General features: G+C 45.4%; 1 protein-coding gene across 1 annotated transcript; it reads right to left on the bottom strand.

Moving 5' to 3' along the window:
* Positions 1–1,367: 1,367 nt before the first annotated feature.
* echs1 (enoyl CoA hydratase, short chain, 1, mitochondrial) lies at positions 1,368–22,911 on the bottom strand. The gene is made up of 8 exons (XM_070865377.1): positions 22,750–22,911; positions 15,184–15,381; positions 11,892–12,019; positions 7,504–7,603; positions 4,744–4,848; positions 3,125–3,244; positions 1,680–1,747; positions 1,368–1,593 (listed from the first exon to the last, which is right to left on the bottom strand). The coding sequence occupies exons 1-8, from the start codon at positions 22,856–22,858 to the stop codon at positions 1,528–1,530; spliced, it is 894 nt and encodes a 297-aa protein (XP_070721478.1). The 5' UTR covers positions 22,859–22,911; the 3' UTR covers positions 1,368–1,527.
* Between the last annotated feature and the right edge of the window lie 2,680 nt (positions 22,912–25,591).

Genomic DNA, 25,591 nt, shown 5'->3' on the forward strand with positions numbered 1-25,591 from the left:
CTCTCAGTGTTCTGTGCTATTATTTAGCACAAGAAGGTAGCCCAGCAGAGCGGGGAGCAGCACACTACAGGTATCGGTAAGCCTAGGCTAGGCGTACGCTTATGTAGGGTGTATCGGTACAGTCAAATACTGACCTCCCATGGTTCGGAAAATTCTCTATTTCGATTCCGGTCAGGTCCTGAGAGTGCCGGACCACAGAGGTCTAACCTGTACGCAAGTGGAAGATTCTGGCTAACTGTAGTTAAAACATCAACCTCCTCATAAAAGAAGCTGGACCAATACCTGCTCTTGGAAGTAGCTGGCTGCAACATGTTGTATAGAAAATACTACGGCTGTGTATTATGAAGACTATAGGAATTATCAACCATGGAACTAAGAAACCGTAAATGTTAGTGTGAAACCGACATCCTAGAGTTTTCTCTGGATTTCAGAACTCTTTTTCTTGGAATTATTTCTCATCAGCCGACTTGCCCCTACTGGATTCACCGTAAACCACCATATCTTCCCACCTTCAAACACCTTCGCAAAACCCAACTCTTTAGCCATCCTTCATTCAGTTCCCCTAAATCTTCTCCGACTATTGTCTGCCCTCTGTTGTGGTGCAGGATGTTTAAGATGCTATATAAATGTAAGTTGTTGCGGTTGAGGTTATTGATGATTAAGATGAGCAGAATCCACTGGAAGGAGCACATGGCATGGTTTCAATCTTTTAGTACTGGTTAATCAAGAATGACTAAAACAGCATTCTTGTACAAAGAAACTGCTCCTTAAGCTACAGCTTTCCACCAAATTATCAAGACCAATGACATATTACGAATTCCATTGCAGTCTCAGATGCAGTTAATTGTGATGAAAGTTGATTTGAAAAGTTGACCTCCATTCTGTTACCTTACACTTGCTGGAATCTGCCAGGCTGTTGCAATAACAGAGGTCATTCCACATACTCTACACATTGGTTTGTCTGCTCTCAAAGTGCTAAGTATCGTCACCGAGAGCATACAGAAATCAAGCGCAGGCAGCGGAAGGAGCGTGCGGCAAACCAGGCTCCCTGCCCACCCTTTCCCTCAACGACTATCTGTCCCACCTGTGACAGAGACTGTGGTTCTCATATTGGACTGTACAGCCACCTAAGAACTCATGCTAAGAGTGGAATCAAGTCCTCCTCGATTCCGAGGGACTGCCTATGACTGAATGACGACTGAAGTGCCAAATATTTAATATGTGCAAAAAATATACTCGACAAAAATAATAGCTGAAATCACAGGATCTGACAGAATGGTTGTTGAATCAAGGTTACTAAAAACTCAATCATTGCTCATATGCCTCCCATCATTACCTTAGAGAAAAAAAACCAAAATACAGAAGCATTAGAAATATAATATTTATTTGAAATCAGGAAACGTGTTACTGTAGTTGTAGGATTCTGAGTTATTTTCATTACTTCACCCCAGATCTGCTCAATTTCCAGCTTTCTCAGTGACGTCAATAATTCAGTTCCCGTTGAGATTCAGAACTTGGTTAATACATTCACTGGTCAGTGAAATTAGCCTTCCGCTTTTCAACAAATGCATTCATGCCTTCTTTCCGGTCGCTCTGTAACAAAGAGTTTACACGGCATAATTGGAACGTCTCGGTAGATGAGAATGAAATCCTGGGTTAACTGAATTTAGGTTACTTACGGTGGAAAAGGTCGAGTGAAACAAACGCTTCTCCAATCGGTTTCCTTCTGCCAATGTCAATTCAAAAGCTGGAATAAAGTACAGAATTGTTAAGCAGACACAGCGGATCAAAGCTATTAAACGTGGCGTTATTTTAAGGACCGTAATTCTTGCAGGTGTTACTTTCAATTTGCCAGCGACAAAATAGGAAAGTAATTAGGAAATCACTCCAATACGGTTAAGTCCTCCCTCCTTCATAGAATTTTTGCAAACCAAAATTTTACACTATCAGTGAGCTCCATCACTTCTCCTCGGAGCTATAATGGAGATTTTTTTTTGATAATATTCTCCATTTCTGTCCTATTTCTGCTTCACAACCTCCAAACCCAAAATGAAAGAGCTACAGCAATGGACTTAAAGGAAGTGACTTGTTCAAGGGCCAAAATTCAAGTCCCATATCAATTCTGTGGGGACCGTATGCACAAGCCAAACTTCAAATCTCCTCGCCCCAGGGTAAAACCAAGAGGAGAGAGCGGAGTATATTTACCGTCACTGCACGGGCTATCCCGTTATGTCCATTAAGCTTAAAATTCACACAAGCACAAACATCAGCGAGAGGCTGATGAGCATCACAATGGTGTGGCAGTGAAATGTAATCAAGAAGTCAACATTAGTTGTAACAATTGGAAAAAAAAATTTCAAAAGTGAAAAGTTAGTTAAAAATTTGGACTTTGAAATAATCTGAAAGGGAAACCGAAGAGTTACTTAACCAGCAAAATCCTCTGCATAATTTGAGAACGCCCGCCAATTCTGAAACTAGACTAACAATCATTTTCTAAAATAAGTAAATAGATTTGGTCACTAATTACACATTTAAAAAACCTTTTCAAATAAATCTCAATATTAAATAAACCCTCCCAAATTACACATAAACACTGCAAATCATTGCAGGAAGTAGCCAACATCTGGTAAAGCTAATCTCAGGCCTCATCAGCTACTTGAACAGTACTGTGCTGAGGTCATTTGAATTCCTTCACGGGATGTGGGCATCGGCGGCAAACATTTATTGCCCATCCCTACTTGCCCTCGCAACGGACGGTGGATCTTACACAACTGAGTGGCTTGTTAGGCCATTTCAGGGGGAAGTTAAGAGTCAACTACACTGTCGTGGGTCGAGTCACATATAGGCCAGACCGGGTAAAGGCGGCAGATTTCCTTCCTTAACGGACATTAGCGAACCAGATGCGGTTTTATGACAATCCGGTATGTTTCATGGACACCATTACTGATGCTAGCTTTTTATTCCAGATTTATTTAATTAACTGAATTTAAATTCCCCAGCTGCCATGGTAGGTTTTGAACTCACGTCTCCGGAGCATTAGTCCAGGCCTCTCGATTACTAGCCCAGTGACAGAACCACAATGCCAACGTACCTGTCATGAGGGTTAAAGGATTAATCTGCTTACCACCATTGACTGCCTCCTTTGCCATTGCTGTAATAAGCTTAGAGTTGGACGATATTTTCTCTCCACATTTTATGGCCTCTTCCACCACCTGAGCTGCTGGATATATTTTGCTCACGAGCCCTTTGAAAGCAAAAGCCATCATTAACCAGGGAAACACCTTCGGAGTTTAGCTAGGTGAACTGAATAATCCACGTCTCAATTCAAAAGCTGTGTATTTTGTGTCTCGGACTGATAGCACAACCTGTATGTGTTATTTTGCCTCAGTAAATCACAGGTCCTACTATCTTGCATTCACTTTACTTCTTTTGTCTCGAATACATCAGAGAATGCAATCGCATAAATTTTAATATTTTTGTCAGGCATATTCAGATGACAGGAAATAAAATGTGGGTCTTTTGACAGTTATCACAAGGTCTTCTGTATGTTCAAAATGTTAATCATAAAGCAGAACTGCAGTGATACCTTGAAGCAAAAAAATGCCCTGAAGTCAGGAAAGAATCAATCCCAGGGCTCTTATTGAATCCGATACTCACAGGAGTGCATCATCACCCCTGGCAACCAAATTTTAATTTGATTTGTGTTTCTGGTTAAAAGTTAATTGGTTTAATTGTTGGTTTTAGTGCTCCCCGCTAATAAGGGGTGCACTTGATTTATGGTTTTACAGAAAATAGTTGTTGGCTGTTTCAGGCGAAGCCACTCACAATTCAACAGCTCTACAAACCTACTCACAGGTACATACATTATACATTGCCCATTCACTTCCTGATGCATTGTTTTATGTAAGAGCTTGCACTTATTGAGTAGGCATTTCACATCTTTAGAACATCCTGAAGCACGTTACAACCCGTGGTTACTTTCTGGAAGTATAGGCTCTGTTATGTAGGGAAATGTGGCAGCCAATGTACACATAGCAAGATCCCACAAACAGCAATGGAATGAGCAGATAATCAGAGTTTTTCCCCCTCACTCATGGGATGTGGGCGTCGCTGGCAAGGCCAGCGCTTATTGCCCTTCCCTAATTGCCCTGGAGAAGGTGGTAGTGAGCCGCCTTCTTGAACCGCTGCAGTCCGTGTGGTGAAGGTGCTCCCACAGTGCTGTTAGGGAGGGAGTTCTAGCATTTTGGCCCAGCGACGATGAAGGAACGGCGATATATTTCCAAGTCAGGATGGTGTGTGACTTGGAGGATAACTTTCAGGTGATGGCGCTCCCACGCGCCTGCTGCCCTTTTCCTTCTAGGTGGTAGAGGTCGCGGGTTTGAGAGTTTCTGATGGCGTTTACTCAGCTACGAACATTGGCTTGGACATCGTGGGATCTTTTACATCCACCCAAGCAGGCAGATGGGGCTTCACGTTTAACATCTCATTTGAAAGACGGCACCACTGATAGTGCAGCACTCCCTCAGTACTACACTGGCCTAGAATATGTACTGAAATCCCTGGAGTGGGGCTTAACCCACAAACATCTGACTGAAGAGGCGCGAGTGCTACCGATAGAGCTAGACTGACATTTAACAGAGCATCACTTCTCCAGATACCTCTGGATGCTGGTGGAAGGGAGAATGCAAGAGCCAATGTGAGAGCAAGAAGCTGCAAGAATCCAACAACTGCTAGACACCATACCTGCCGCTTTGGCTTCTTGAGCTGAAATCCGATCTCCAGTGAGGACCATTTCCATTGCCAGTGACTTTCCGACTGCTTTGGTCAAACGCTGCGTTCCACCAGCACCTGACCCGGAGAAAACACACTGCAGCTTGACCATCATCGGACCACCAATGCTTCAATTGTCCGACACTAAATAGCTCTTTCCTGAGCATGACCGACAACACACACACGGCAAAATATAATTACACAGCGGCTTCCCGATCACCCTTTCCAATCGTTTGAAATTGGCCCTTTCAAAAACTATTGCTTTCAAATAATAGCGCGTGACTTGCGCCTCATGATGGTATTAAAATACCAGTCAAGAGCAATTCGCTCAGCCACCATGGACAAATAGTTTTGGGGGGATCTTTACTGCAGCTGATCACACGGAGTTTCAGAATATGGTGCAGGTGCAGTATGTGCTACGCACAGAAATGCAGAGACCAGAGGCGGCACGCAAACTGGTAATGTGGATGTAATTTTATGAGATACTCCAAGACAGTGAACTAAGCGTTAGTGTTTATTGGTTTCTGAGATATTTATGCTAACCAGGACTGTTTTTGTGCAACAGACACATACGCTGAGAGTGACACACAGTCGACACAAAACTTTATAGGGGCAGCTTCAGGGATCCTATCAATGGGAGCCATGCTTACAGGAAGCTTGAGTCGGATAATCTGGCTACAAACCTTCCCACCGTACTCTCTTTGAGCGTGGCTTCTCCCCTGGGAGTATAGATTGCAGAATTAGATCTTACATCTGTAGGGAGATCAAACTCCACAGCCAGCAATCTCTACTTTCTGCAATGGTTTATTAAAAACAGAGTGACTGCTGCCATCGAACCGGAAGCTGCTCAGAATCATTAAGGTTACAGTTAACCAATTCAACTTTTCATTTTTATTTTCTTCAGTTCGGCAGCGGCATAAGTGTTGGTTCAACGTTTAATTTTGATCTCCTTCTCCCAACACGGCTCGGTTTCGGCAGCAGTGATCAAACTTTTCATTTTTATTTTCTTCATTTCGCCAGCAGCGAGCTCTTTCCCCACCCTTTCCCCTCCTTTCTCTCCCACCAATCGGTGAGAAATCCGGCGAGAAAGACTCTTTAAAAAAAAAATTTTTAATAAAATCGGGAGTGACTCCTGCAAACGACCGTTCGGAAGCTGCGCAGAACCATTCTGCGTATAACTGTCAGTTCCCAAATTTAAAAAATAACCTTCACCACATCGCGCGACGGAGTCCATTGCAAGTTGTTTTCACCTAATGCTCACGTCCCAGAACAGAGTGACGAACAAATCCTGGCAGATCACACATATCTTTAAATGTGAAATCTTGAAATATCCACTAATCATTCAGTTTCAGTCACACTCTCCTTTCCCACCATCTCCAGTTCAGCATTAGTGGCTCTGCTTCTCATGTTGGAATAGGATCATTTATACTCTCACAAAATGTTCAGTCAGATTTCAGTGCATTTATTTCCATCTTTGTTTTGAATTTACAATTAAGCCTCATGCCTATCTGTCATTGGATCTGTCACTTCGAATTTTATTTTAAATTAAAAGGTTCTGATAAAATTCTCCAAATCCTCATTTTGGGAAGTCTGGCGACAAAAAAAAACCCCCACTGCAATTGCGCATGTGCAACTACTTCCAGTTCGTTGGCAGCAGTCCTGTCCAAAAAAAACGAACTGCATACGCCTAACTACTTTATTTCATTGGCAGCAGTCACATCCTATTAAAAAACTGCTTGGCATTGGGAGAATGGCAAGCGTGAGTCACAATTGCAGACGATGCAGTATGTAAACGATGAAACTCAAGGATACATTTCATATGACACAATTAATCCAGTTACATTTTCCACTGACCTACAGCTGGCCTACTGCAGAGCTCTTATCAATATGTTGTCCAATGAGGGAAAAGAAATGTACGCAGTGAGATGTTGTGATCTGGAATGCACTGTCTGAAAGGCCGGTGGAAGCAGATTCGATAATAACTTCAAAGGGGAATTGGATAAATACTTGAAAAGGAAAAATGTGCAGGGCTGTGGGGAACGATCGGGGGAGTGGGACGAAAGAGCCGACACCGAATGGCCTCTTTCTCTGCTGCATCATTCTATGATTTGGAATATCTGTGAATGACAGAGCCAGAGAGAGGATTTCGTCGTCAATACACAGTATCAGCTGATCTCAGATTTCAGAACACCATTATATCCTCCCAGTAAGTGGCAGGAAAGTAATGGAAAATTTCTGGCTGCAACATTGAAATACTTATTTTCAATATAGTAATATAGAGTCAAAATACACAGTCATCTCCGTAAGCTACACAGCAAATATTTAGCAGGGTTTCAATACCAAATAAAATTTTAAATAGAAACTTAATTACAGAAGTTTTTGATCCAAAACTACTATCGTTGGAGAGACTTGTAGTACACAGTGCTGAACAGTCCAAGTTCCCACTATATAGCATGTGACTGGTGCCAGGCTTTCTGTTAGCTGCACATAACCCTGAATGGACAAACCTTCAAATAGAGGGTTTCAAAGGGCAGGTTTCCACTATAGAGCACTGTAACCCAACAGTAACCCAAAGATCATCGATCTGAAACATTAACTCTGTTTCTCTCTCTCCACAGATGCTGCCTGACCTGCTGAGTATTTCCAGCATGGTTTGTTTTTATTTCAGATTTCCAGCATCCGCAGTATCGTGCTTTCGTAAAACTTTACCGTTTACCTACTGATAACATTTACCAGGAATGGTTCCCAACAAGATTTCCGGTTGCCCAAACTGTGCCTTTTCGCCTGCGTAGATGATGTCACACATCATGGCCAGCTCACAGCCTCCTCCGAGCTGCAGAACAGAAAGGTTAGAGTCGCGCGTTAACATTCGCTGAACTTCTCCAGCCCCCTTTTTAATTTGGTACAATCAGAGCAACTTACTACTTCACTTGGACATAACCAGAGGCTACAGCCAAAGTTCCAAATTAGTTACAAATTCTTCATATTTATATCAGAACAATGCACAATACAACAATACAATCATTCTTTCATTCTCCAATCCCTGATGGTAAGAATCACCACGTCTCGATTTAAAATGTTTCCAATTTGTAGAATGAGCAACACAATTATTCAGCATTGTGGTGGAGAAACTGGATCAAGTCGGAAAAGACCCTGAAATGAACCCACGCGATTATAGCAGATGCCTTAACCCATTTAACCACTAAGATAGCTAGGAGTGGAATTGCGGATGAATACATTGAGGAGTTAGTCAGCTAATAGTCCATGGCTGAATTTCAGGGCCAAAGGATTCAGCTAGAACAGACAGCGCGCACAATGGTGTCGATGGGGTATGCTGTTCAATGAGGAGATTCTGAATTTAAACATGTCAACTGTGGCTCAGTGGGTAGCACCCCCGCCTCTGAGTTAGAAAGTTGTGGGTTCAAGTCCCACTCCATGAACTGAAGCACATAAATCTAGACTGACACTTCAGTGCAGTGCTGAGGGAGCTCTGCACTGTCGGAATTGCTGTCTTTCAGATGAGACGTTAAACTGAGGTCCTATCTGCCCTCTCAGTTGGACGTAAAAGATCCCATGGCACTATTTTTCAAAGATCAGGGGAGTTATCCCCGGTGTCCCTGCCAATATTTATCCCTCAATCAATGTAACAAAAACAGATTATCTGGTCATCAGCTTCCCTGCTGTTTGTGGGAGCTTGCTGTGCGCAAATTGGCTGCTGTTTTCCCACTTTACATAGAAAGATAGAAAATAGATGCAGGAGTAGGCCATTCGGCCCTTCGAGCCTGCACCACCATTCAATAAGATCATGGCTGATCATTCACCTCAGTACCCCTTTCCTGCTTTCTCTCCAAACCCTTTGATCCCTTTAGCCGCAAGGACCATATCCAACTCCCTCTTGAATATATCCAATGAACTGGCATCAACAACTCTCTGCGGTAGGGAATTCCACAGGTTAACCACTCTCTGAGTGAAGAAGTTTCTCCTCATCTCAGTCCTAAATGGCTTACCCCTTATCCTTAGACTGTGTCCCCTGGTCCTTGACTTCCCCAACATCGGGAACATTCTTCCTGAATCTAACCTGTCCAGTCCCGTCAGAATTTTATATTTTATATGTTTCTATGAGATCCACTCTCATCCTTCTAAACTCCAGTGAATACAGGCCCAGTCGATCCAGTCTCTCCTCATAGGTCAGTCCTGCCATCCCGGGAATCAGTCTGGTGAACCTTCGCTGCACTCCCTCAATAGCAAGAATGTCCTTCCTCAGATTAGGAGACCAAAACTGAACACAATATTCCAGGTGGGGCCTCACCAAAGCCCTGTACAACTGCAGTAAGACTTCCCTGCTCCTATACTCTTCACTGCCTGCTGTACCTGTATGCCAACCTTCAATGACTGATGAATCGTGACACCCAGGTCTCGCTGCACCTCCCCTTTTCCTAATCTGCCGCCATTCAGATAATATTCTGCCTTCGTGTTTTTGCCCCCAAAGTGGATAACCTCACATTTATCCACATTATATGGCATCTGCTATGTATTTGCCCACTCGCCTAACCTGTCCAAATCACCCTGCAGCCTCTTAGCGTCCTCCTCACAGCTCACACCGCCACCCAGTTTAGTGTCATCTGCAAACTTGGAGATATTACACTCAATTCCTTCATCCAAATCATTAATATATATTGTAAAGAGCTGGGGTCCCAGCACTGAGCCCTGCGGCACTCCACTAGTTACTACCTGCCATTCTGAAAAGAACCCGTTAATCCCAACTCTCTGCTTCCTGTCTGCCAATCAGTTCTCTATCCACGTCAGTATATTACCCCCAATACCATATGCTTTGATTTTGCACAACAATCTCTTGTGTGGGACCTTGTCAAACGTCTTTTGAAAGTCCAAATATACATCCACTGGTTCTCCCCTGTCCACTCTACTAGTTACATCCTCAAAAAATTCAAGAAGATTTGTCAAGCATGATTTCCCCTTCATAAATCCATGCTGACTTGGATCAATTCTATCACTGCTTTCCAAATGTGCTGCTATTTCATCCTTAATAATTGAGTTCAAAATTTTCCCCACTACTCATGTCAGGCTAACTGGTCTATAATTACCCGTTTTCTCTCTCTCTCCTTTTTTAAAAAGTAGTGTTACATTAGCTACCTTCTAGTCCATAGGAACTGATCCAGAGTCAATAGACTGTTGGAAAATTACCAATGCATCCACTATTTCTAGGGCCACTTCCTTAAGTACTCTGGGATGTAGAGTATCAGGCCCTGGGAATTTATCCCGTCAATTTCCCCAAAACAATTTCCCGCCCAATAAGGATATCCTTCAGTTCCTCCTTTTCACTAGACCTTCGGACTCCTAGTACATCGGGAAGGTTATTTGTGTCTTCCTTTGTGAAGACAGAACAAAAGTACTTGTTCAATTGGTCTGCCATTTCTTTGTTCCCCATTACAACAATGTCAGCACTCCAAAAGTACTTCATTCGCTGTAAAACACTGAGACGTCCGGTGGTCATGAAAGGCGCTATATAAATGCAAGTCTTTCTTTCTTACTCCACACAGGAGACTAACCACTTACATTGATCCGAGACATTTATCACAGGTCAGACCTCCCAGCGGAGTGTTGGTACACTATTCCACTTCCGAGGTAGGTGTTTGCAACCTTGGAAGTTGCGTGTTGCTAACGAGCTAGGGTCTTCCTCAGTCGAGGAATAATGTGTTCATTTAGTAAGTTTGCTACTCAATACGAGCTCCATAAATGCAGAGTTTCAACTCCCTCATTTCGGCTAGTACAAGATCAGTACTATTTGAGTATCGGCGAGTGACTGTTACACTGGCTGTTGACCTTGCAACTGGTAGGGGAGGAGGTACAGAATGCTATATACCAGTCTCCTGTCTGATGGTGTATGCAGCTTTTCTTGCAACAAATTTGCCTTTGCCAATTATCTTTTGTGGGCCTGCTCTTTCCCAGGTGCCAATCACTCTCTGGTAACGCATCCAAGTGGCCATTCTTCTTGTCTTGCATCCAGACAGTGGGTGATGGCGGGTTAATCAGTCTTGGGGATGTCATACTCGAGCCCATTCCCGTCCTCACCCGACGGACAAACACGTCGTTTTCAGGATGCGTCAATAGCTCATGGCCCAGTGCGGAATCTCGGGACTGATGCTACACAGCCTTGCTCAGCAGTAGCAAGAACAATTGCAAGTGTCCCTGCTACAATCTCAGCTCAGGTCAGCTAACTCAGCACAGACAGCCAATTGAACTTCTTGTCTAGATGGCTTGATTATAAGCTGCCTTTACCATCGAGAATGTTCTCTGTAATCAACAGAGTAACAGTCGAAGTAATAGTCTTGTGGTTGGTGCAAAAAAAAAAACAGATGCAAGACCACTACTTGAAAGAAAGACTTGCATTTATATAGCGCCTTTCAAGACCACCGGGCGTCCCAAAGGCTTTACAGCCAATGAAGTACTTTTTGAAATGTAGTCACTGTTGTAATGTAGGAAATGCGGCAGTCAATTTGCACATAGCAAGCTCCCACAAACGGCAAGGTGATAATAACCAGATAATCTGTTTTGGTGATGTTGATTGAGGTAGTACCATGGGATATTTTACATCCACCTGAGAGGGCAGACGGGGCCTCGGTTTAACGTCTCATCTGAAAGACGGCACCTCCGACAGTGCAGCACTCCCTCAACATTGCACTGGAGTGTCAGCCTAAATTTTTGTGCTCAAGTCTCTGGATTGGGACTTGAACCCACAACCTTCTGAGTCAGAGACGAGATTGCTGCCCACTGACCCACAGCTGACACTTGGAATGGTTAAACAGTGCAGCAGCCTGCTCCCTTCAATCGTCTAGACTTCCCGCCATCCTGGAAAATGACCCAAGACTGGTGAAACTTGTCCCCTCTGAGGAACACTTTAATCTTTAATATCAATCAAAACTGGGATCTACATTGGAGTGAGCCAGTGAGAAATGAGATAACTTAGCCAGATAGCAACATCGCCACATCAGCTGCGCTCCCGCCCACCGAACACGGTGCCCGAACACATTTTGAGATGGATGCACACTCAAAGAGCTAGAACAAGCGCAAAGCATCAACTTCCAACGCTCAGCACTACCTACAGCGTAGCCATTCACAGCAGCAATCACGGGCTTTTTTGCTGTAGCCACCCGGTTCCAGTGCGAAAGGAAGTTCCCAGCATAGCACTCCTGGAAAGTTTTGTTCTCCATCTCCTTGATATCAGCACCAGCTACCAAAAGATCAAATGAAACATGAATCAGGTTACAAGTGCAAGATATAACAACAACTTACACAGCTCCTTAAACAGTCGTAAAATGACCTAAAGCACTTCACGGGAGAGTAAATCAGACAAAATTGACACCGAGTCAAAGAAGAAGCATTAGGTCAGGTGACCAAACAGTTCGTCAAAGAGGTAGGTTTGAAGCAGCATCCTAGCTGAGAGAGAGAGAGAGAGATGGAGGCGAAGAGGTTTAGAGAGGGAATTCCAGAGCTTAAGGCCTAGACGGCTGAAGGCACGGAAAGATCGCAAAGATCTCGGATGGATGTAGAGCGAGAGAATTTACAGAAATACAGAGGGCCGAGGCCATGGAGGGATTTGAACTCGAGGATGTGAATTTAAAAAACCAAGGGATCCAATGAAGGTCAGCGAGTACTGGGGTGATGGGTGAGCAGGACTTAGAGAGAGTCAGGATCCAGGCAGCAGAGTTTTGGATGAGCTCAAGTTAAAATACACATGATTTGCAGTGACATAGCCTTTCTACTAAAAAATAGGGTTACGTATTGAATAATCAAATGCAAATAGATTTCCTTCATAAAATACCGCTTTGGGGATCGAGCATATGAGTAATTTGAGACAGGACATGTAGTGAGTGTAGCAAGCTTGAGGGGAACAGGTGATTTTGGGCTTGTGGCTTCCAAAGCTCTCCACCACTGGAAATTTCCTCACCTCATGTATGGGTCTGTTGTAGACTAATTGATAAGAGATTGATTGCTGTGGTTAGTCAAGCACCTCGAGTCTCAACACCGAGAGCATGCCAAAACAAAGCGCAGGCAGCGGAAAGAGCATGCGGCAAACCAGTCCCACCCTCCCTTTCCCTCAACGACTATCTGCCCCACCTGTAACCGGGACTGTGGCTCTCGTATTAAGAACATAAGAATTAGGAACAGGAGTAGGCCATCTAGCCCCTCGAGCCTGCCCCGCCATTCAATAAGATCATGGCTGATCTGGTCGTGGACTCAGCTCCACTTACCCGCCCGCTCCCCACAACCCTTAATTCCCTTATTGGTTAAAAATCTATCTATCTTTGACTTGAAAACATTCAATGAGCTAGCCTCAACTGCTTCCTTGGGCAGAGAATTCCACAGATTCACAACCCTCTGGGAGAAGAAATTCTTTCTCAACTCGGTTTTAAATTGGCTCCTCCGTATTTTGAGGCTGTGCCCCCTAGTTCTAGTCTCCTCCACCAATGGAAACAACCTCTCTGCCTCTATCTTGTCTATCCCTTTCATGATTTTAAATGTTTCTATAAGATCACCCCTCATCCTTCTGAACTCCAAGGAGTAAAGACCCAGTCCACTCAATCTATCATCATAAGGTAACCCCCTCATTTCTGGAATCAGCCTAGTGAATCGTCTCTGTACCCCTTCCAAAGCTAGTATATCCTTCCTTAAGTAAGGTGACCAAAACTGCACGCAGTACTCCAGGTGCGGCCTTACCAATACCTTATACAGTTGCAGCAACACCTCCCTGCTTTTGTACTCCATCCCTTTCGCAATGAAGGCCAACATTCCATTTGCTTTCCTGATTACCTGCTGCACCTGCAAACTAACCTTTTGGGATTCATGCACAAGGACCCCCAGGTCCCTTTGCACCACAGCATGTTGTAATTTCTCCCCATTCAAATAATATTCCCTTTTACTGTTTTTTTTCCCCCCCAAGGTGGATGACCTCACACTTTCCGACATTGTATTCCATCTGCCAAACCTTAGCCCATTCGCTTAACCTATCCAAATCTCCTTGCAGTCTCTCAGTCCTCTACACAACCCGCTTTCCCACTAATCTTAGTGTCATCTGCAAATTTTGTTACACGACACTCTGTCCCCTCTTCTAGGTCATCTATGTATATTGTAAACAGTTGTGGTCCCAGCACCGATCCCTGTGGCACACCACTAACCACTGATTTCCAACCGGAAAAGGACCCATTTATCCAGACTCTCTGCTTTCTGTTCGCCAGCCAATTCTCTATCCATGCTAATACATTTCCTGACTCCACGTACCTTTATCTTCTGTAGTAACCTTTTGTGCGGCACCTTATCGAATGCCTTTTGGAAATCTAAATACACCACATCCATCGGTACACCTCTATCCACCATGCTCGTTATATCCTCAAAGAATTCCAGTAAGTTAGTTAAACATGATTTTCCTTTCATGAATCCATGCTGCGTCTGCTTGATTGCACTATTCCTATCTAGATGTCCCGCTATTTCTTCCTTAATGATAGTTTCAAGCATTTTCCCCACTACAGATGTTAAACTAACCGGCTTATAGTTACCTGCCTTTTGCCTGCCCCCCTTTTTTTTTAATAAACAGAGGCATTACATTAGCTGATCTCCAATCTGCTGGTACCTCCCCAGAGTCCAGAGAATTTTGGTAGATTATAACGAATGCATATGCTATAACTTCAGCCATCTCTTTTAATACCCTGGGTTGTATTGCATCAGGACCAAGGGACTTGTCTACCTTCAGTCCCATTAGTCTGTCCAGCACTACTCCCCTAGTGATAGTGATTGTCTCAAGGTCCTCCCTTCCCACATTCTGTGGCCTGCAAATTTTGGCATTGTTTTTGTGTCTTCCACTGTGAAGACGGAAGCAAAATAATTGTTTAAGGTCTCAGCCATTTCCACATTTCCCATTATTAAATCTCCCTTCTCATCTTCTAAGGGACCAACATTTACTTTAGTCACTCTCTTCCGTTTTATATATCGGTAAAAGCTTTTACTATCTGTTTTTATGTTTTGCGCCAGTTTACTTTCGTAATCTATCTTTCCTTTCTTTATTGCTTTCTTAGTCATTCTTTGCTGTCGTTTAAAATTTTCCCAATCTTCTAGTTTCCCACTAACCTTGGCCACCTTATACGTATTGGACTGTTCATCCACCCAAGGACTCATTTTAAGAATGGAAGCAAGTCCGAGGGACTGCCTATGATGATGATGATAGTCACCAACTCCAATATCGTTATATCAAGCGACTACCAGGATTAGGCAGGCGAACTAGATGGACCGTAGTCTTTTTAGCATCTAGCAAGTCCTAAGTTCCTATAAAATTCCTCAATGTTAGAAAATATAAAACTGCCCTGATCATACTTCTTTATGAATGTCTTCCTGGGTACCTGCCTGCAAATGCTTTTTCACTTCCTGTGAGGACAATGGCTCCAATTGCAGGGTCATCTTCAAACGCGTCCAGTGCCTGACTGACTTCCTTCATCAATACGTCACACAATGCATTCAAAGCTTTCTTCCGATTGAGCTGGATAAACCCGACATTCTTATTCTCTCCCTTTTTCTCCACGAGTATATGTTGGTACTGGGCATCTTGAAGTGAGAATGACAAAAGCAGCACATTAATAATTATTTACATAACTGATTCCAAAAGACAAATAGATCTGAAGCTTGTGGCAATCTTTAAATATTACTGCAATGGACTTGAGTCCTCCAAAACAGACCAAGTTGTATTTACATACCACCTTTAATGTAGAGAAACATTCCAAGGTGCTTCACAGGAGTATTATGAGACAAATAATTTGACACCAAGCCACACAAGGAGAAATTAGGACAAGTGACCAAAAGCTTGGTCAAAGAGGTAGATTTTAAGAAGCGTCTTGAAAGAGGAGAGAGAGGTAGAGAGGCAGAGAGGTTTAGGCAGAGAGTTCCACAGCTTAGGGCCCAGGCAACAGAAGGCACGGCCACCAATGGTTGAGAGATTATAATCAGGAATGCTCAAGAGGGCAGAATTAGAGGAGCGCGGATATCTCGGAGGGTTGTGGGACTGAAGGAGATTACAGAGATAGGGAGGAGCGAGGCCATGAAGGGATTTGAAAACAAGGATAAGAATTTTGAAATCGAGGCGTTGCTTAACTGGGAGCCAATATAGGTCAGGGAGCACAGGGGTGATGGGTGAGCGGGACTTGGTGTGAGTTAGGACATGGGTAGTCGAGTTTTGGATCACCTCTAGTTTACATAGGGTAAAATGTGGGAGGCCAGCCAGGAGTGAGTTGGAATACTCAAGTCTGGAGGTAACAAAGGCATGGATGAGGGATGGAGACATAAATGACCTGCATAGAAGCTTTTTACCCCTCTTCCCATATTTATTTTCCAGGAATATTGATTCATATACAATGACAGAATGCTACTCCACCACAATCATCCAATTCATTGCCAGAAGAAAAGTGTGGTGCCAAATGGCTCAGTGGTAAATGTACCATATGGTGCGTTTCTGAGCAAGAAGAAAATGGAAACGGGCTCGAAGGGCCGACTCCTGTTCCTATGGGCCCAAGTTTCGGCCTCAGTTGCTCCTGATTTTTTGGAGCAACTGGTGTAGAACTGAGCATCTTAGAAATTCAAATTCTCGGCATTTAGTTTGCTCCAGTTCTAGTCAGTTAGAACAGTTTCACTTTGAAACAGAATTTTTTTTTCAAAAGGGGGCGTGTCCAGCCACTTAAGCCTGTTTTCAACGTTTCGGCAGTGAAAACTTACTCCATTCTAAGTTAGTTTGGAGTAAGTGAAGATTTCTGTACGCTCGAAAAAACCTTGTCTACACTTTAGAAAATCAGGCGTAGGTTACAAATCAGGCGTAGGGAATGGGGGGGGCGGTTTAAAGGGAAGTTTACAAACATTAAACAAATAAAGAGCCAGTTTTACAAATAATAATAAATGATAAATAATAAATGATAAAAACATCAATAAATCAACCAAAAAAATTAATAAGAAATAATTTAAAAAAAAATAAAACATTTTCTAATTACCAATTGCAGCACCGGGAGCCCTCCAACAGCGGGCTGGGATGTCCCCCCAGTGTGTCTCTCACTCTCTGTCAGTGTCTGTGTTGAGGAAGGGGCGAGGGCGTGAAGGGGGAAGGGGGAAGGGGGGAAGGGGGGAAGGGGGGGAAGGGGGAGGAAGGTGAAAGGAGGAGAAGGGGGGAGAGGAAAGGGGGGAAGGGGGGGAGGGAGAGGGGGGAAAGGGAGAGGTGGGGGAGAGGAGGTGGGGGAGAGGAGAAGGGGAGGGGGGAGAGAGGGGGGGGAAGAGGAGGGGGGGGAAAAGAGGGGGGGGGGGGAAAAAGAGGGGGAGGCTGAACGGGCCGGGCCCAAGACTTTGGGCAGGACCCTTCCCCAGCAGCAGATTTACAGGCGTTGGGTCGGGTCGGGGGGAGCACGGGTCGGTGTCGGGGGTGGGTGGGCTGGAGGGAGGGAGGGAGGGAGGGAGAGGGCGGTCAGGTCGGGTGGGGGGGGGGGGAAGAACGCGGGTCGGGTTCAGTTCGGGGCCGGGGGGGGGGGTGGGCTGGAGGGAGGGGGGCTGGAGGGAGGGAGGGAGGGAGAGGGAGGTCAGGTCGGGTGGGGGAAGAACACGGGTCGGGCGGGGGGGGGGGGCGGGAGTCGGGTCGGTGTCGTGATCGGGGTCGGTTCTGGGCGGGGAAGCAAGAGTCGAGTCGGGTCGGGAGGAAGCAGGAGCTGGGCGTGGGAGGCAGCCTTATTCATGCAGCCCCAGTGAGGCCATTCGGCTAGGGGCTGCGTGCTTCGGGCCCCTCCCACACAGTTTTGGGCGCCTGGAGCTACTGCACATGCGCACCCACTGTAGCGCGCATGTGCAGAGGACTTGGCACTGTTTTCAGCGCAGGGACATAGCTCCGCCCCCCACAGCTCGTGCTGCGCCGCGCCCGGCTGCAGAGGACCAACAGGGAGCCGGAGAATCTGAGTTTTTTTTAGGCGCACTTTGTGGCGCGAAATACGGGCATCCAGGTCGGCGGCGCAGCCCAAAACTTGGGCCCAATGTTCCTAAAAGCTGCCAGGATTGAACCCTGGCCTATGTCACATTAGCCCACCTCCGCCAGGGTAGCACTCACAGGATAGGAATGGGAGAAACATCAGACAGGGTTTCCACTCCCGATCACTAACCAGTGATGTTTACCAGAAAATATGCAAACATTGGGCAAGACCGGATCAGGCTGGGTTGCAATGCCCCATTGTCCAATAGCATTGTCTAGGCTCACACATCAACAGCCATTTGGGAGATACACACCTGTGGAACCATTCCTAGGTGTGTGCAAGGGAGAAAACTGGGGGATAAGGGGAAATAATGTTGCAGATGGCAAGCGCTGCTCCCACACCTAGGTACAAAGGTCACAAAATGACACAGGAGGGTTGGCTTATGAACCAGGATGTTACAGTTAGAAGCACTGGAGAAATTGGGAAGCAAATTATTAAATAGTTAGTCCAAAAGTAACTTTACAATGCATGTAACACGCTAATTACGTGCACTACATAATGTACATTTTTAAAAACTTGACAAATATGCATTTTCTTCTACTACAGTAATTAATCATGAATCAAATCAATCAACCTTATCTATGCAATTCAAAATGGTTCAAATTTTGCTTTAAATAATTATTTGTATTTTCACAATTGATGCAGTGAAAACAGGCTCGAAACATTAAGATTCAATCCCGAACTTGCATAGGGCAACCCATTGGAAACAAGCCCTCAAGTTGGCTACTGCAGCCAAGTTTCACTGCGTCAGGCTACTTCCAGTAGAATTGCTTTACCACAAAAATAATCAATAAAATGAGACTTTGACTCCCTCAGTTCTCATACACATGGGCTGAAATTCTAGCTTTTTGTTAAACGCAAATTAAAAACGCCAGGTACTCAGTTGCCTGCTGTCCAGGGACTAAATCCCTTGGCCAATGTGAAGCGGCCAATAAATGGTCGGCCTCCTCCGGGCTCACAAGTGTTTTTGTGTTGCACAAACTGACCCCCTTCACCAACACGTAGAATAATGGGTCGAGAGCTACCATTGTTGAAATAATAATTACTTCAGTTAATTAAATAAATCTGGAATGAAAAGCTAGTTATCAGTAATGGTGACCATGAAACTAGCGGATTGTTGTAAAAACCCAACTGGTTCACTATTGTCCTTTAGGGAAGGAAATCTGCCGCCCTTACCCGGTCTGGCCTATACATGACTCCAGACCCACACCAGTGCGGTTGACTCTTAACTGCCCTCTGAAATGGCCTAGCAAGCCACTCAGTTGTACCAAACCACCACAAAGAAGTTTATTTCCCTCCCCAACAGCGCTGTGGGAGCACCTTCACCACGCAGACTGCAGCGGTTCAAAGCGGCAGCTCACCACTTTCTCAAGGGCAATTAGGGATGGGCAATAAATGCCAGCCTTTGCCAGCGACGCCCTGAACGAATGAAAACAATGGTTGCTCGCAGCCCAAGATTCTGCAGTATATTTTAAAACTAACATGGCTGACAGGTAGCTTGGGACTTGGAGTGTGGAGTGCCATCTATGGTGGCTGCACTGAGCCGAGGCCCAAGCACACAAGTGGCACGAGATCCCCTTCAACGGGTGGTCTCTCGCACAATTGGAGTTTGTGCCAGTTGCATAATAACTCGAGCCTGATGGAAAGCCACATTTTAAGAGGGCATTAAGCTTCCTCGGAACTTTCATACTTAATATTGGAATGTTATAACGTTATGAAGTGACCTCAACACTCTTTCCCACCCCAACTCTTAATACTGAAATCAACGAGCTGGCGAACAGAACAGTGTAGGTGTTCAAACAATCGCTCAACTTCACAGTCCCTAGTCCCAGCGATGCACTGCCCCCTATTTTAACAACTGTTGTGTCAGCTGTGGCTCGGTGGATAGCACTCTCGCAGTCAGAAGGTTGTGGGTTCAAGTCCCACTCCAGATACTTGAGCACATAAATCTAGGTTGACACATAGAAACATAGACAATAGGTGCAGGAGTCGGTTATTTGGCCCTTCGAGCCTGCACCACCATTCAATATGATCATGGCTGATCATGCAACTTTAGTACCCCATTCCTGCTTTCTCGCCATACCCCTTGATCCCTTTAGCCATAAGGGCCACATCTAATTCCCTTTTGAATATATCGAACGAACTGGCCTCAACAACTTTGTGGCAGTGAATTCCACATGCGTGAAGAAGTTTCTCCTCATCTCGGTCCTAAATGGCTTACCCCTTATCCTTAGACTGTGATCCCTGGTTCTGGACTTCAACATCGGGAACATTCTTCCTGCATCTAACCTGTCCAATCCCGTCAGAATTTTATATGTTCTATGAGATCCCCTCTCATTCTTCTAAATTTCAATGAATATAAGCCTAGTCGATCCAATCTTTCATGTCAGTCCTGTCATCCTGGAAATCAGTCTGGTGAACCTTCGCTGCACTCCCTTAATAGCAAGAATGTCCTTCCTCAGATTAGGAAACCAAAACTGTACACAATATTCCAGGTGAGGCCTCACCAAGGCCCTGTACAACTGCAGTAAGACCTCCCAGCTCCTATACTCAAATCCTCTCGCTATGAAGAACAACATGTCATTTGCCTTCTTCACCACCTGCTGTACCTGCGTGCCAACTTTCAATGACTGATGTACCATGACACCCAGGTCTCGTTGCACCTCCCCTTTTCCTAATCTATTATCCATTCAGATAATATCCTGCCACCATAATGGATAACCTCACATTTATCTACATTATATTGCATTTGCCCACTCACCTAACCTGTCCAAGTCACCCTGCAGCCTCTTAGCATCCTCCTCACAGCTCACACTGCCACCCAGCTTAGTGTCATCTGCAAACTTGGAGATATTACACTCAATTCCTTTGTTTAAATCCTATCAACAAGAGCAGGCAATGACGATGAGATCCAACACCGCCTCCATTGCGCCAGTGCAGCCTTCGGCCGCCTGAGGAAAAGTGTGTTTGAAGACCAGACCCTCAAAACTGTCACCAAGCTCATGGTCTACAGGGCCGTAGTAATACCCGCCTTCCTGTATGGCTCAGAGACATGGACCATGTACAGTAGACACCTCAAGTCGCTGGAGAAATACCACCAGCGATGTCTCCGCAAGATCCTACAAATCCCCTGGGAGGACAGAAGCACTAACGTTAGCGTCCTCGTCCAGGCCAAAATCCCCAGCATTGAAGCACTGACCACACTCAGTCAGCTCCACTGGGCAGGCTACACAGTTCACATGCCAGACATGAGACTCCCAAAGCAAGCGCTCTACTTGGAACTCATCCACGGCAAACGAGCCAAAGGTGGGCCGAGGAAACGTTACAAGGACACCCTCAAAGCCTCACTGATAAAGTGCGACATCCCTGCTGACACCTGGGAGTCCCTGGCCATAAACCGCCCTAAGTGGAGGAAGTGCATCCGGGCGGGCGCGGAGTTCCTCGAGTATCGTCGCCGAGAGCATGCAGAAATCAAGCGCAGGCAGAAGGAGCGTGTGGCAAACCAGACTCCCCACCCACCCTTCCCCTGTTTGTATGTCCCACCTGTGACCGAGACTGTGGTTCTCGTTTTGGACTGTACAGCCACCTAAGAACTCATGCTAAGAGTGTAAGCAAGTCTTCCTCGATTCCGAGGGACTGCCTATGATGATGAATGTATATTGTAAATAGCTGGGGTCCCAGCACGAAATCTTGCAGCACCCCACTAGTCACTGCCTGCCATTCTGAAAAGGACCTGTTTATTCCTACTCTTTGCTTCCTGTCTTCCAACCAGTTCTCTATCCACATCAATACATTACCCCCAATACATGTGCTTTAATTTTGCACTCTAATCTTGTCAAAAGCCTTTTGAAAGTCCAAATACACTACATCCACTGGTTCTCCCTTGTCCACTCTACTAGTTACATCCTCAAAAAATTCTAGAAGATTTGTCAAGCATGATTTCCCTTTCATAAATCTATGCTGACTTGGACCGATCCCCGTCACTGCTTTCCAAATGCACTGCTATTATTTCTTTAATAATTGATTCCAACATTTTCCCCACTACCGATGTCAGGCGAACCGGTCTATAATTCCGTTTTCTCTCTCCCTCCTTTTTTTAAAAAGTGGAGTGCAGTCCAGAGGGAGTGCCGCACGGTCAGAGGTGCTATCTTTCAGATGAGACATTAAACTGAGGTGGACATAAAAGATCCCATGGCACTATTTCGAAGAAGAGCAGGGGGAGTTAACTCTGGTGTCCTGGCCGATATTTATCCCTCAATCAACATCAATAAAACAGATTATCTGGTCATTATCACATTGTTGTTTTGGGGAGCTTACTGTGCGCAAATTGGTTGCCGCATTGCAACAGTGACTACACTTCAAAAAGTACTTCATTGGCTGTAAAGCGCTTTGGGTGGCTATGAAAGGCGCTATAGAAATGCAAGACATTATATTTTTTTAAATTGGGGGCTGCTCCCTGAGCATCACACTCCAGAGATATTAGTCTGGGACTGGTTGCTGTAGAAGAATTACAGCCCTAGTTTCATGGAGAACAACAACATTAAAAATATAATTTGCATTTTTGGGGGGATATGAAAGAAGGGGGGGAGGTGGCTGCTTGTTTTTAATCTGCTTCAAAAAAAATACATTAATAACACATCATTATCCGAGGGGGTTCATAGCAGACTCTTGCATTCCAGCTTTGCATTGCGGGCTGCATTTGCGACATTACTCCCGAATTATTCAGTTGCAAACAGGGTGGGCGGTTCATTTGCACCGTCATCTATTCCTCTACGGTCTTTAAATTCGGAAGGTCACTCACTCTTGGGGAGCAGCTTGCATTCTCCCCGTGCACTGCAGAAGGCCCCGAGCTCTCTGTCCTCCAGTTTGCAAAGATTGGGGGAGGTTTATTTCCAGCGGGGGAGGAAGATGCACAGCTTACCTGCGCTGTACGCTCTGGCTGCACTGAGTGCATAAGGCAGGGTTTTGAAGGCACAGAGCGAAGACGCGGCAGCTCTGCAGAGAAAGGACATTGTTGCAGGTCCTATCATTGGGTTGTGACTGTCTCTGCCCCCAGAACTCGAGCGCAAGCCGTCTCGCGAGAGCCTGCGCACCGCCCTCCCTGTCCGGGGGTGAGCTGTCAATCACCCGGTCTGGGCACACCCTCCCATCAATGATTGACGTTTCTGGCAGATCATGTCAAATCTGCGACTGACGCACATGTCTGTGCTCGAATAGTGAGCGTGGGGCTGCAACCCCGCACTCCTTGCGCTAATTAATTACAAGAATGCTAAAATTCAACAGATCCACTGCAGAGAAATGTATCCAACAAAGCATGTTAGTTGCAACTTTAACATTCTATGTGGGCTACAAATCATCGATGCACTGAAATGTCACAACTAGAGCATTGCCTATTTTTATTTTAGATTTCCAGCATTTGCAGTATTTCCTTTTTATTTTTAGTTTACTGGAGTAATTGACCTGGATGAGGTAGGGCTTTTGAAAGGGCTGCTATTTGCGAGAACATGTGCAATAACCTGTGTGTATTTTGGGGAGTTGGAGATTGAACCCTGTGTCATTTTCCTTCTGCTATCACACAAGCAGGTGATGCCTGTCACGATGTTTTTGATAACCAAGTGAAAAATGGGCCCCTCTTTCAGCAATGACTGGAGCTCTCCTTCCCCACTGGTGACCTGGCCTCCTCTCCTCCTCCAGCACGTGATGAGTACCATGGCTGTGACCTCCCTGCCCTCCCACTCTGAACCCCAGTGGGCCACTGACCCTCCGAATGCCTGCCCCCAACCAAGCCTCAGACCACCAACCATCAAGGGTGCTACCCAGCACCGAGCCTGCGGCCAACATCTCACCGTAGGCAACTAGGCCCATATTTCAGTGCCTGGTCTCCAGTCGTCTTGGACCCCCCTGCCACTGGATCAAAGAGCCTCCTCTTGCCCTACTTTATCTCACCCTATCAGCACATCTCTCTATTCCTTTCTCCCTCATCTACTTATCTAGCTTCTCCTTAAATGCATCTACACTATTTGCCTCAATCACTCCCTGTGGTAGGGAGTTCCACATTCTAACAATCTCTGAGTAAAGTATCTCCTGAATTCTTCATTGGATTTATTAGTGACTATCTTGTATTTATGGCCCCCTTTTTCTAAACTTCCCGACAATTGGAAACATCCTCGCTACATCTATGCTGCCGAGATATTTGGTGGGCATTTCATTTGTTCAAAATAATGGTCGGCTTGCCATGTGATCTCAAATTTGTCCAAATACAATAACACTGTACTAGAATGCACCTGCCCCATATTTCTGTAAATCTCAGGTCGGCACCTGGAACCACATGACAGTGCCTGAACTTCCTGTCCATTCCCCCCCACCCCACGCCCCCCTGCTTTTGCACAGAGAGGGTGTTGCAGTACTGAAAACTGAACCTTTAGATTGCCTGTGGACACACAGGGAATTCGAGGGCTGTGTCTGGCGATACGGTGACGCTACTTGCTTGTGTGCATTATTGGAGCCTTAGAGGGTTTTTTTGCTTCTGCATGTCTATGGTGAGTTTCTTTTGACTGCAACAGCTCCTGTATTTCAACCTCCTGTCAAGAATGACCTCCAGACTGGACTCCCACATTTGGGCCCCCTTTCTTCAACAATGAGAGTCTGGGTTTGCTTCTGCAAGAGGTTGAAAGGAGAAGGGAGGCCCGACATCTATCATCCGAGAGGAAGCTAAATAAAACACAGGGCAGGAAGGTTTGGCAGGAGGTGGCCAAGGTCATTAAAGTAGTAACAATTATATGAAGGACATGGCTTCAATCTTGTAAAATGGTCAACACTCTGATCAGAAGAGGAAGGTAGGAATTAATCTCTACTCTCCCCATGCAGAGTGAAGCATTGGCTGCCACTTGAACCAAGCACCTTCATAAACATGTCATTTTGAAAGCTCCACATTCACAAATTTCCCCAATACATTTTACTGAGAAAAGCTGAGAGCCATACCACAAAAAGCCCGCAGCTTGACACCTGATACCAGACAGCACTATTAGAATTATAACTACAATCACTCACCATCCTCTACTCGCATGCTCTGGGTTAGTACAATTCGGGGCGTGGCTCCAACTGTCTGACTCTAATTATTGTGTTCCTAACACAGGGAGGTTAAAGTAACAATGACCTCAGTCTTTATTAAGACACTCCAGAGTGAAGAACAGGCCTTAGGGGCTGGCTTATATACAGTGCTCCCAAGGGATGCTGGGATCCCTTGGGACTTCAGGGGATGAGCTCCCTAGTGGCGGAACATGGGAGTGCATGCTTTACAGATACACAACATCACTCCCCCTCCAAAGTCAAAGTGAAAACTATTTACAAGGTGAGGCAGTCGGGAGCCTTTCTTTCCTGGTGGACCGCCTCGATACAAATGTCTGTTCTGGTGTGTTGGCTGTGCCCTCACTGGGCTAGCATGTTGTTGGCCCTGCAGGGCTGCTAGGTGAGCCTGGTCTTGCTGGGCTGTTGGGCGTGATGGGTTTGATTTCCTGGTCCGGCGTGGTGTCGTTGATCCTTTGGGTGTGTGTTGTGGGCTCGAAAAAGGTGGTGTCTGCTGTGGGTTGTTCAGGGCAGTCTGTGAACCGCAGCCTCGTTTGGTCCAGGTGCTTTCTGCAAATTTGTCCATTGTCTAGTTTGACTACAAACACCCTATTCCCTTCTTTAGTTATCACCGTGCCCGCGATCCACTTGGGACCATGTCCATAGTTTAGCACATACACAGGGTCATTCAGATCAAT

This window comes from Pristiophorus japonicus, chromosome 22 (assembly GCF_044704955.1).
Source record: "Pristiophorus japonicus isolate sPriJap1 chromosome 22, sPriJap1.hap1, whole genome shotgun sequence".
Lineage (NCBI taxonomy): Eukaryota > Metazoa > Chordata > Chondrichthyes > Pristiophoridae > Pristiophorus > Pristiophorus japonicus.

Coding starts and splice junctions, on each gene's coding strand:
- echs1 (XM_070865377.1), bottom strand. CDS start 22,858: ATGATAGGACCTGCAACAATGTCCTTTCTCTGCAGAGCTGCCGCGTCT. Junction 7,604..11,891: donor CTGCTGTGAATGGCTACGCT/GTAGGTAGTGCT, acceptor TCTGTTCTGCAG/CTCGGAGGAGGCTGTGAGCT. Junction 1,594..1,679: donor TTCACTCGACCTTTTCCACC/GTAAGTAACCTA, acceptor TCTTTGTTACAG/AGCGACCGGAAAGAAGGCAT.